Genomic DNA, 13,392 nt, shown 5'->3' with positions numbered 1-13,392 from the left:
GTTCGTGGGTCAGCAAAACCATTTCCCACCCACCTCTGCTTTCCATCCATCACTTCAAACACCGTAGTGATGACACTGAGTATATATGTTGTCATCATCCATATCAAGGCACATATTTGTCAGGTGAGGGTAATAGACAGGTTCCAGTGACGTCAGCACTGTCCCAGACTGCACTGATTTCAGTGTGTGTTCCCCATAACTGATCAGTATATTTTCTGTCCTCTTGTACCTGCCCAAAGGATGGCAACAGAGAGAATGAGAAAAAACAAACAGGCCCCTCATGACCTTCCAGCCCCACATGATGCAGGGACAGTAAGGAAGAGGGAGATTTATACAGAGGGAAGAGCCCATTGCCCAAAAGTGTTTGGGGGGATAGTTTAATTGTTCTTAAAAATAACAGAAATGAATTAGGTGACACACAGAGGTAGTTGGTGATAGTCTCTAAGGAAAAGGAAAAACAAACAGGATTAATACATTTTAAAAGAATATTTAAATAGCCTGCAAGAAAAAGTCAGTACCTATGTGCCAGATGTAACCCCCAGAGCTCTACAAGGTAGACCATGGCTCCTTCTGATCTTTAAATGGGGAGTTGAGGCCTGCATAGACTAAATGTGCCAGCACACTATGCTTTGTCTTAGTCCAAGCAGGAGGAGGAACAGGAGTTCTGCATGGCTGTCCCTGGTATGCAGGCAGCTGCAGCATGCTCAGTTTAATACAGATTTTATGAGGCCCTTGAATTCCAGCCAATGTTGTCTTCAGTTAGGCAAAATGTGGTTGCTCCTGACCATACAGTACATGTTTTGTCCAAGTTTACAAGTTTACTTGCAATTAATTGGAATAGCCTCTATTCTGCTCAACAGCAAAGCTGAAAATGTTCAGTGTTCTGTCACTGGTGAGCAAAATAAGTTCAGTATGGAGCAGTTTGCTTGTGTGAAGATAACTGCCTACAAAATGACAGAACTGACTGACCCTCATTGTCAAGTATACCTGTGCAAAATCTGAAATGTTCATGAGTCTATGTATTAGTGAATCAAATTGATATTTTGGCCTTTCTGCAGGTAGAAAATAGCTTTTCACTGTCACCAGAGTGAAATTTCAGAAAGGACAAAAAATGAAAGCAAACAGGGAGTACATTTGACAGACACCACAGATCTTGGGGATATGCCAGGCACAGGCCATTTACACAGTGAACCTGTATCTCTAGTCCCATCCTGTTTTGCTCCAGCTCCATGAAGCCCAGAAGCTGCAGAACCCCCTTTCAAGGGAAATCCAAGATGCCTGCCTCTTGGATTTCCCTTGAAAGGGGGTTCTGCAGCACCAATGGGGATCCAATGGAAAGTTAATACAACTGCTGGGGTGGCCTGGGCATGGTGGAGGGAGCAGAGAATGAGGGAGGAGAAATGGGGAAGTAGTGGGCAAGTTGGGGGTACAGGATGCGAATCGCACACTCCTGCTGGTATATGGAACTTACCAGGAAAAGGTAATACAGTCCTAGGCTATATTAACTTCTCTGCTTATATCCTTCTGGGGAGCCACCACAGACAAGGGGGGGAGGTCTCCAATGCACCACAGGGGGCTGGATCAGGTGCAAGGATACAGGGCCTACACGCAAATGGTTGTGGCTTTCTGCAGGTTCCAGGAGATCTACCAGGGATGTGGACAGGACCGCACCCTTTCCTGTGGAGACAATCCCCATTCCCCAATGGGAGAGTGTGGGGGAATCTCCGCAAAGAAATCAGCACAGAGATTTTTCTCCCCAAATGTTCCCACTTCCTTCAACTTTTCACCTGCACGCGGGATGATTTAGTGTAGAAATTTTTAATTCTCTGACAAAAATCACTCCCTAACCTTGCTATTGTGGTGGCTGAAGATTTCCTACTGGCTGTGTGTAAACTCATGGAACTCCTCCTCAGACATCCTTGCTTTTCTTTAATCCTTTTCCAGGCTAAGTGGGCTTGAAATATTTTTTTTTGATTTCTATACTGCTGCTGTTTTCTCACAGTTCTGCTTTTTCTGAGTGGAGAAGTCAATGGAGCTGTGGGTGGAAGATGGAAAATTTAGAGAAATATAGTCCTGGGATTAGCTGTGTGAGCTGTTCAGATAGAAACTGTGAGAAACCTGAGAGACAGAAATTAGTATGTTGTGAATTCATAAGAAATGGAAATAATTGTGTTTGTGTTTTCCTGAGTGAATTTAATCCTTGTAAAAGCAGCAAAGAATCCTGTGGCACCTTATAGACTAACAGACGTTTTGGAGCATGAGCTTTCGTGGGTGAATACCCACTTCGTCAGATGCATGTAGTGGAAATTTCCAAGGGCAGGTATATATATGCAGGCAAACTAGAGATAATGAGGTTAGTTCAATCAGGGAGGATGAGGCCCTGTTCTAGCAGATGAGGTGTGAAAACCAAGGGAGGAGAAATTGGTTTTGTAGTTGGCAAGCCATTCACAGTCTTTGTTTAATCCTGAGCTGATGGTGTCAAATTTGCAGATGAACTGAAGCTCAGCATTTTCTCTTTGAAGTCTGGTCCTGAAGTTTTTTTGCTGCAGGATGGCCACCTTAAGGTCTGCTATAGTGTGGCCAGGGAGGTTGAAGTGTTCTCCTACAGATTTTTGTATATTGCCATTCCTAATATCTGATTTGTGTCCATTTATCCTTTTCCGTAGCGACTGTCCAGGTTGGCCGATGTACATAGCAGAGGGGCATTGTTGGCATATGATGGCATATATTACATTGGTTACAGGGTCAGTTATGGTGATGATTTGGTGACGTGGACACCTGTCCAGTCGGAAGTGGATTGAGACCACCAACTCCTTTCCCATAGGCCACTTACTGGCAAAACTTTCCCTCAGCACCATTGATCTGTGCTGGATTTCAGCTAGCACCCTGATGCCAACTGGAACCTTCAGATGTCGATGCAATACTATACCTATCTACCGGCAGGAACACTAGCCTGGTAGAGTGGACTACTTTGCTTGAGGACACTCTCAGAAGTACAGTCTCCATAGAGAAAATGGGTCTGGGAATGATATAACAATGTTGTCCAGTGTTGAACAGTGCTGTGGAGATGCGAAAACTTGTGCATGCTGAACAGTTGCATCTGCCACTGCCACTGAAGTGAATGGCAGCTGTGGGTGCTCAGAACCTCTGACAATCAGCCCTAGGTGGCTCAAGATGAGCATCCCAAAACAGTCATTCAAGATTAAGCAACGCTTGTAAAAAAAAAATTGGGCCTAAATGATTTGCACGCATCACTGAAGAAGAGCCTGGTACTGTGTTCAGTTATATTAGCGCAATTCATACTCCTTTAAGAAGAGTGTAGATGGGCACATATGCAGGCCTGAAGCACATGGCACAGCTGGAAATGGAACTCCAATCTCCAAAAGACCATCCTTCCCTCTTAGTGGGCCCAGTCCTGTGAGGTGCTATACTTGCAAAATGTTGTGTGCATTCAGCTCCCACCATAGATATCAATGATGTCAGCACAGCTCTAGATATTGGGTTCCTCTGGTGGATTGTTTGGAAGGGAAAATAGCTATTTAAAGTACAGAGGGGATTCTGAACACTTTAACATATATAAGTCACCCATTGGCTTACACTGTATTTGAAAGTACACCTTTAGAATTTTTATTGCAATAGATGGGAATAAATGGGATATAATTGTTGTGTGGATTAAAACAAAAAAACAACTGCAATAAATCAGATTTCTCATGACTCAGGAAAATCTCCAGTGTTTTAGGCAATTTCTGAGCATTGAGCTACATCAGTCAGGTGATACAATCTTGTTCACCAATTTAAATGTGAAGAAAAATGTAACTGCTTCCTGCTTAAAGTGAAAAATTGTTCCTGTTAAATATAATACAGCTCTACCTCGATATAACGCTGTCCTTGGGAGCCAAAAAATCCTACTGCGTTATGGGTGAAACCGTGTTATATCAAACTTTCTTTGATTTGCCAGAGTGCACAGTCCCGCCCCCCCCCAGAGCACTGCTTTACCATGTTATATCTAAATTAGTGTTATATCAGGTCACTTTATATCAGGGTAGAGGTGTACCTGAAATTTGGAGACTGTCTTTGAGACTTAGATTTCTCATTCTAAACAGGAGCAAGAGAGAAAATTAAAAAAATCAAGTGTCTTGTGTTCCTTTACTTTCAATGCCCTGTATCAGAGGGGTAGCCGTGTTAGTCTGGATCTGTAAAAAGCACCAGAGAGTCCTGTGGCACCTTGTAGACTAACAGAAATATTGGAGCATAAGCTGATGAAGTGGGTATTCACCCACGAAAAAAAACTTCTGTTAGTTTACAAGGTGCCACAGGACTCTTTGTCACTTTTTAATGCCCTGTATTTTTTGTCAAAGGTTTTGTAGCAATAGTATGAAACCTAAAGAAAACCTGGCCCTTTTCCAAGAGGTTATGTCATGCTCTGACAATACAATTATCTTTTTACATTTCCAATTGGCTGTAAAATGTGCATGCATATTTTAAACAGCAAGTATATAACTGAACACTCAGCATATTTTGTTAGATTGATTTCCCTTCCTTCTATGACAGAAATTACAGGGTTCAATGATTTATGCTAGATTAAGGGAGATCTAGCATCACAGTTTATCACAGGGACTTGGAAATGGAGCAGGCTTTTCCCATAGCACCATCAGGATGTTAAAAATGCCGATTCCCTTCTCACATACTTGCCTTATACTCACATAAACCAGGCAGTAATCATGCCTTTTTCCCTCTAAAGGTTGTATTACTGACTAGAGGGCCGACCTAAAGCATAACCAACAAAAGTGATTGCCTGTGGCATGGGGGTGGGGGGGCGGGGCTCATTGGCTCAGTTTTCCACCTCATCCCTTCCCCGTAGCAGCCAGACCAAAAGGCAAAGCATTCAAAGACATTTCTTGTTTGGGACTCAGCTTGTTGTGAGTCTGGAGCTGGCTGAAATTAACTGAGTGTTGCAAATCAATGTTCCATCTTGTTGGCTTATCCTCTTTCATTAGTTGGCACCAGCAGGGATATTTTTTAAGCCTTAATCTCAGATAAAATTGATGGGCTCGTATTCTTAGGAAGCTGAAAGCTAGCTAAAATAAGTTACCAGGCACAGTACCTTACTGGCAAACCTGATTACTGTTTTACTGATAGGTCCATTCTGAGTCCAGACAACTTTGTGCTGCTATTAAATCTGAGATGTAGGTGAAATATTGCACTCTCATACTGAGATGGGCCCAAAGTCGGAATTCAAATATCCGCAGACTTGGAGGACATCCCAGGCCACGTCCAGACTACCCGCCGTATCGGCGGGTTAAAATCGATTGCTCAGGGATTGATATATCGCGTCTAATCTAGACGCGATATATCGATCCCCGAGCGCGCTTATATCAATTCTGGAACTCCATCAACCCCAACGGAGTTCCGGAATCGACAGGGAGAGCCGCGAACATCGATCCCGCACGGTGTGGACGAGTGACTAATCCGATCTTAGATATTCGACTTCAGCTACGTTATTCACGTAGCTGAAGTTGCGTATCTAAGATCGATTTCCCCCCCATAGTGTGGACCAGCCCCCAGTCTGAACTTGATGGCTGATCCTATTCTGAACACAAACTGCAGATCTGAATGCCCCTACGCCATGAGAAAGTTTGGCTCTGACTCAGGATGTGGATGTTGCAGCTTGCTCCCCTCTGTACTCAGATGGACGTGTTGTATAGCCTTTGGTTCTTTGGTTAGTCTAAGAAGCCATCTAAAATGTTATGATATAATTATTCTACAAGGGGGCGGAGGGAGGGAAAGGACAGCTCCTGTTTTCATGGTAGGGCAGTGACTTTTGTGGCATCTCATAGGGAAAACAGGAAGGCATTGTGCAGAGGAAATCACTGTGCTTGAGAGATTCTGTCCATTCATTAGGACAAGCAGTTTTCTATACGTCTCCTTGTAGCTCGATTTTTAGCACTCTTTTAACTATTTGAGCAAAATGACTCCTTTTCAGCGAGTTCTGCTTCTGTGTCAGAGCTTTTAACTGAGAGCTATGAAAAATGACTCCACCTGCAAAAACTGTTGGGGTATCAGGACATTATCATAGAATATCAGGGTTGGAAGAGACCATCTAATCCAACCCCCTGCTCAAAGCAGGACTAATCCCCAATTATTTTTTCCCCCAGATTCCTAAATGACCCCCCCCAAGGATTGAACTCACAACACTGGGTTTAGCAAGCTAGTGCTCAAACCATTGAGCTATCCCTCTCCTTCATTGCAAAATAATTATAGAGTGTCCCAGGCCATCTTCCTAGTTTAAATAAGTGTGGACAACTTATTTCAAAGCTTTGCAAAACTCCATTCCTGCCTGAGTCTTGGCCGTCTCTCCTTCCTTGCTCCTTTTATTCTACTTTAACCTGCCTCCAAAGTGCTTCTTTTGTATTCTTCTTGTACTCTCATCATGCCTTTTTCCATGTTGCTCCTATACTCAGACCAGTCTTTCTCCTTTATGAGACCACTCTCTCTTTAGTCATCCCTCCTCTAGTCACACTTCTCCCACAAAGCCTTTCCGGGATGATCCACCAATATGATTATTCACCTGCTTAAAGACAGGCACATGCATAAGTACCTTGTTGAATCAGGGTCTCTATCACTTACTTGATAGTGATACAGTCTGTCAATCTTCATCAACTTTGGGTTACCTGATTCTGCATTTACTGCATCTCTTTTGGGATTTGCATGCTTATTTCTATAACAAGGTTTGTCTTAGTCCTGATGAGCTTAAACCCTCTCCCCCCCTTTGAAGTTCACTCAAATTGGAAACATCTTTGAAGGACATAATGATTTTTTTTCTCAATTTTTTCATGACAAAAGGCACTGTAAAACACATACAATGGAGAAGTGAAATAAATTGCTCATAGAGTGCAATCTTGCAATCTTTATGGACACAAAGCTCCCTTTGAAGTTAAAGGGAGTTTTACCTTCATGAAAAACATGTAATGACTGCGAGATTTTGCTCATACTGATAAACAAGGCTCAGATGTGCGTATGAAAATCCTAGTGGAAGAGCACTGATCATTCTTCAGTTTGTACTGCTCTCTTGTGGGACAACTGCAGAAAAACAGTATAGATAAATTAATAATAATGGACTTACGTGGCAAATTGCATTTGCCTGTCTGACATACTGTGGGATCATAGAAATTAGAGATGGTAAAGACACACATACAGTTGAAATCTGTATTTAAGTAGCCTGGTCATACCAGCCATGTGTTCTCATATGCAGTTGTATTTATTACAGGTTCTATTTGTTTAACTCGTTCACCTGGCAACATGTATGTTTTACTGGGAAGATCAATGAAAATTAGGGGTCCTGATCAGGGGCGGCTCCAGGCCCCAGCACACCAAGAGTGTGCTTGGGGGGTGCCCTGCTGGTCGCCGGGAGGGCGGCAGGCGGCTCCGGTAGACTTCCTGCAGGCATGCCTGCTGGAGGTCCACCAAAGCCGCGGGACCAGCGGACCGTGGAACCAGTGGACCCTCCACAGCCACGCCTGTGGGAGGTCCACCGGAGCCGCCTGCTGCCCTCCTGGCAACTGGCAGAGCACCCCCCGTGGCATGCCGCTGTGCTTGGGGCGGCAAAATGTCTAGAGCCGCCCCTGGTCCTGATTCTCCACTGCCGTGCACTATGTATACTCACTTCCATCTGTGCAATCTGAGCATAAAGCGTGTGTAAAATGCTACTAAATCAGATTAGTTGAAATTTACACCTTGTTTACATAGGTATAAATAATTATATAAAGTGCAAGACAATAGAGACTCAAGTCATTTTAAAGCCAGTAAAGCAAGGGAAAATGTCGTAGATAAAATGGCAAAATCCATCTGTAATCTGAAGAAAAGATCTGTCTGTCTATGCTTCCATACAACCTCAGGTTTTCCTACAGTGCCAATCACTGTAATATCCAAGTATAGTATTACATAGCTAAAATGGCTTAGCTGTTTGTATAAGAGATCATTTTAATTTGTTCATCATAGTTTTAGTTTGCATTTTCAATTGTAAAAATTGTTGAATTTTTCTAGATCTTTTGCTGGAATAAAAAAGCCTGAACTGCAAGTTAATTTGCAGCCCAATGTGAATTATTTCTTCTATGTGAGAGCTGCCAGCTCATCTGGGACAAGTGAACAGAGTGAAGCCGCCCTCATCTCAACGAAAGGTAGATTTGCATTTTCTGACATCAAAAGAATGGAGTAGAGTGGCAGGACACTCAAAGGAGGCATAATTGCCCCAGAATTTAATGCTGAAATTTAGTCTCCAAAAGTAACCAGTTCATTGTGACATACTGGGCCTGCTTCTGATTTGACTGACCTTTAGTGTAAATTGGGAATAACTCAGCTGAAATTAATAGAGTTATGCCAGTGTAAAGCTGGTGTAACTGGAATCAGGACCATTGGAAACTATCCAGTATTCTTCAGGTACTGGAGTTTTGTACAACTCCTGTGAATGTAAAACTCCTAAAACACTACCAAGTTCTGCTCTCATTAGACCTATGCAACCCTAGTGAATTCAGCAGTTGACAGAAACTCATCTTTGCATTTCAGCCCCTTGTGGGCCTTACCTGGATATGTTTAGGGATTTTTCTTTTTACCTTGGCAAGACATTTCCTAATAAAAGGTTCTATTCAAAATTATACAGAATGATCTGAAACACAACTAAAAGTTTGTAAGTGGATTTTAAAAAACGACAACAACTTAGTCCAGTGTTTTAGCAGAAGATACATTACGGCAGGCTTAAACTTCAAGAACTGTGTTTTGAAAAATAATTGATTGACTTCAAAACTTTTTTCAATACCAAGGATCTCTGTGTTGCCCAAAGAGTTTTTGAACTACCCTAAGCACTTGGGAGTCTTTGCCTTCTTTGGCATAACGTTACCCATTACTAATGAAAAAGATTTTGATGGACACAGAACAGACTGTGGCAATAAAATTAGTAAAGAAATGTGGAGAACAATGACAGCAGCAAACCCTACATAAAGAAGTCCTACAATTTTCCAGAATATCTGTAGTTGTCTTACTTTTATTGTTGAGTGTGAGATTGCCTATGGCAGATTCACCTGGAGGTCTATGTAGTGAGGCTGTATTTATGATTGTGCTAGTCTAGTGGGGAACTGGATCACGATAGAGTAGTGAAGAAAGTTATTAAAGTTGAAAGCTACTGGGTTCCCCTTTGTGAAACTTTCATAGTTATGCTAGAAGATGCTACATAAATAAAATTGGCTGTCAATGCTGGTAGCCACTGCTGCTCTTGCTGTATAATTATTTTATGTGTGGGAGGGTGAAAGCAGGGAAAACACTGCTGATACAGGTGTCGCCCTGATTTAAGGCTTACCACTTGCATACACCACCTCCTCCTTTTGTGAAAATAAGATGGATCCAAGCTGCCATATTCAGATCCAGATCTGAATTTCAAGAGAAGAGTAGCTGCACTTAAGGGTGCACTGTTCGGACTCTGCCCTTCTCTAAGAGAAATTCATCCTTGCTGCTGTGTCTTGTTTAGAAAACAGTAAATGTTGTTATATTGTTTGGTATTTTATGTTTCATTTAAAATTAGCACTGTAGTCATCCCTGAATTGGTGTGTGTTTCTTTGTCATGAATAATAACAGGAACTAGATTTCATGTGATGAGTGACACAGCTCATCCTGCTTTGCAAGTGTCTTCCGATGGAACTGTGATATGCCTTCCTGAGAAAACTAAATTCACTGGGTAAGTATCAGAATCCTGAGCATGGAAGTTCTGATGTCTCGATATGGGGCCTGACTCTTCAGGCTTATCTACACCCAGTTTTTGCACCAATGTAACTCAAATAGTAGAAAAAACATTTAGTGAAATTGATGCAACACCCTGTTATGGTATAACTGAGTTTACACTGGGAAGCTGCACCAGTTTAACTAAGTTATTTTTCTACTGATTTATTTAAATCCGTGCAAAACCTATGTTTGGTCAAGCTTCATTGCCTTGTACCTTGTGTAATCCACCCCTGTACCAGGTGGATGCAAAACGATTAATCAAATGGCATCATTTTACACCCACTTTACACAGCTGTAGATGATTATATAGGGTGGAGGAGAAAAAAATTGAACTGCTTTAGGAGGAAAAAGAACACCTCTTCAATGAAAGCAAGAATCTGCCTCATCCTGCATAAGAGAGTGAGGCCTTGTCTATACTAAGGGAGAGATCAATCTAAGTTACAAAACTTCAGCTATATGAATAACGTAACTGAAGTTGGCATATTTAGATCTACTTACCCTGGGGTCCACACTACGCTATGTCGACGGGAGATGCTCTCCCGTTGACTCCCCTTGTGCTTCTCGTGGAGTACAGGAGTCAACAGGAGAGTGATCTGCGGTCAATTTAGCAGCTCTGTTGGTCTTCACTAGACCCACTAAATTGACCGCTGATGCATCAATCGCCATGCGTTGATCCCCCGGTAAGTGTAGACAAGCCCTGCTTTTCTAGAAACTGAAAGGGATAAGGCTTCAATTTTAGCACTGCTGTGAGGTGAAAACAATCACAGCCACAAACCTAAAATGATACTTGTTTTGTGGTCTTACCAATTTATTTCATTATTTGGATTTATAAAACAGCACCTATCTCAGTGTTTCTCAAACTGGGGTCGCTGCTTGTGTAGGGAAAGCCACTGGTAGGCTGGGCCGGTTTGTTAACCTGCCCCTTCTGCAGGTCCGGCCGATCGCGGCTCCCACTGGCTGCGGTTCACCGCTGCAGGCCAATGGAGTCTGCTGGAAGCGGCGGCCAGTAAGTCCCTCGGCCCGTGCCGCTTCCAGCAGCTCCCAGTGGCCTGGAGCAGCAAACTGCGGCCAGTGGGAGCCGCGATCAGCCGGACCTGCAGACGGGGCAGGTAAACAAACCAGCCCGGCCCACCAGGGGCTGTCCGTACACAAGTGGCGACCCCAGTTTGAGAAACACTGAGCTATCTCATAAGATATTTGCTTATGACAGTTGATTTTTAAAAAAACCCCTATAATAAATTATTACGGAACTTTAGAAAACACCTTGTTTTTTTTAAAACAGAGGTATCAAGGGAATGTTTCAGAAAAAATAGCACTGATGTTGTGATATGTTATTGTATTATTAATTACATTATTTGCATTCTGGTAGCAACAACAATGTGCTAGGCACTGTCAATACAGATGATGAAATGGGCCAGATTATGTGGTTCAACTGGCATAAACAACCACATTTATGCTCTCATATCCCAGTGTGGTCTCTGGTGTAAGCTAAGGCATCCTGAAAGCTGTTCTAATTTATGCGTGACAGTCCATGGTCCTGGAGCTGTGCAATGTAGCTGGCTCACATCAGTAAATTAGATGTCTGTAGTGCCTGTCCATTACAACTCAAAATATTAGAACACTCCCCTCCAATATTGGAAGGTTGGGAGAGTGGGATACAAAATACTATCAAAATAGACACTTTAAAAATATTATAGTCTAACATTTAATATTAAGAGAGGAAGAGAAGGGTAACAAAACATTGTATCCTCAAATGAAGAAACCATCAAACTGGCTTATTCAGATACCTTAATAAAACTGAGGCCAGATGGAAGAGAAAATACAACATAATAACGTCTGTTAGTCTGATATCTTTTTTTATTGTTGTAAAGAGGTTAAAGCTGCACTGAGAAACGTCCACTGAAAATTAAACTGATAAAAACATAAAAATGGCCATACTGGCTCAGACCAGTGCCCTGCCTTCTGACAGTGGCCAGTGCCAGATGCTTCAGAGGGAATGAACAGAACAGGGCAATTAGTGAGTGATCCAGTCCCAGCTTCTGGCAGTCAGAAGCTTAGGGGGACACCCAGTGCATGGCGTTGCATCCCTGACCATCTTGGCTAATAGCCATTGATGGACCTATCCTCCATGAACTTATCTAATTCTTTTTTGAACTTAGTTATACTTTTGGCCTTCAAAAGTGTGTTGTGTGAAAAAGTATTTCCTTATGTTAGCTTTAAACCTGCAGCCTATTAATTTCATTGGATGGCCCCTGGTTCTTGTCTTATGTGAAGGGGTAAATAACACCTTCATATTCATTTTTTCTACACTGTTCATGATTTTATAGACTTCTATCGTATCCCTCTTAACTGTCTATTCTAAATTGACCTGTCCCAGTCTTTTCAATTTCTTCTTGAATGGCAGCTGTTCCATATCCCTAATAATTTTTGTTGCCCTTCTCTGTACTTCTTTCCAGTTCTAATATATCTATTTTGAGATGGGAAGTGCAGACCTGCCAGCAGTATTCCAGATGTGGCTGTACCATGGCATTCTGATATTTTCTGTCTTATTGTCTATCCCTTTCCTAATTGTTTCTAACTTTGTTAGTTTTTTGACTGCCGCTGCACATTGAGTGGATGTTTTCAGAGAACTATCCACAATGACCCCAAGATCTTTTTCTGAAGTGGTAACAGCTAATTTAGACCCCATCATTTTATATGATAGTTGGGATTATGCTTTCCAATGTGCATTGGTTTGCACTTATCAACACTGAATTTTGTATATTGCCCAGTCACCATGTTTTTGTGAGATAAGAATTCAGAGAATAAGCTATGTACTGGAGTGACTGGTTCTGCCCTTGTCTTGGCTCATGCTCAGTTCTCTGGATCTTCAAGACCCTTCCTGTCTTGAAAATTGCCCCAAGAAGAACTGATTTGTGATTTTATTGCCATATTGACCATGGTTAAAAATGGCTGGTCATCTTACTTTCCTTTCATAAGGAATATTCACTATTCTCTCTTTATAGCTCTCTCCTGTCAACTTACAGCATCTCCGTTAAAGTGCTACAGCGACACCGCTGCACCGATGCAGGGTTTTAAGTGTAAACTTCCCCTAAGTCACTTAAGAGCCTAAATCTCATTTTCAAAAGGGACTTCTGAGGGCTGGTCTGCACTAGAAAAGTTAGACTAGTATAACTGTCAGTTAGGGATGTGATGTTTTTGTTATACTGGTATAAACCCTAGTGTGGATGCATTTATACCTGCATAGAAGATGTTCATACAGATATAGCTTGTTTGGCTTCCTGAACCTCGGTAATCTACATTGGTACAAGCACTTTTATACCAACATACTAGGGTTTTTTTTCAATCTAACTGTACTCATATAATAAAGTGGCAAAACTTTTTAGTGTGGACCAGCCCATAATGCCTAAGTCTCTTTTGAGAATGGGACTTCTAAATCAGCCAGGCACTTTTGAAAATGTTATTCTACGTCCTTGTGTGTCTTTTACTGGACATCATATGGCTTTCTATAATGTTTAATAGTTTTAAATTCTCATGGCAAGTTTACCATAATGTGCAGGTAGAATCAGAGAGGATTTTTGCTAAAAGTAACTAAGCTTTTTATATTGAAAAGCTTGTTAGGAG

The 13,392-nt window shown here is 42.0% G+C and overlaps 1 protein-coding gene across 2 annotated transcripts in view; it reads left to right on the top strand.

Moving 5' to 3' along the window:
* LOC127047924 (cardiomyopathy-associated protein 5-like) overlaps positions 1 to 13,392 on the top strand; it is a 478,816-nt gene that overhangs the window by 42,363 nt on the left and 423,061 nt on the right. For both annotated transcript variants that reach the window (XR_007773520.1, XM_050946851.1), the window contains exons 10-11: positions 8,044 to 8,177; positions 9,625 to 9,724. Coding sequence is in view for 1 of the 2 variants with exons in the window: in XM_050946851.1 (XP_050802808.1) it covers positions 8,044 to 8,177; positions 9,625 to 9,724 (234 nt within the window). In the remaining variant the exon portion in view is untranslated. The remainder of the gene's footprint in view (positions 1 to 8,043; positions 8,178 to 9,624; positions 9,725 to 13,392) is intronic.

This window comes from Gopherus flavomarginatus, chromosome 3 (genome assembly GCF_025201925.1).
Source record: "Gopherus flavomarginatus isolate rGopFla2 chromosome 3, rGopFla2.mat.asm, whole genome shotgun sequence".
NCBI classification, from domain to species: Eukaryota; Metazoa; Chordata; order Testudines; family Testudinidae; genus Gopherus; species Gopherus flavomarginatus.
This window is presented reverse-complemented; position numbering and strand designations above follow the sequence as displayed.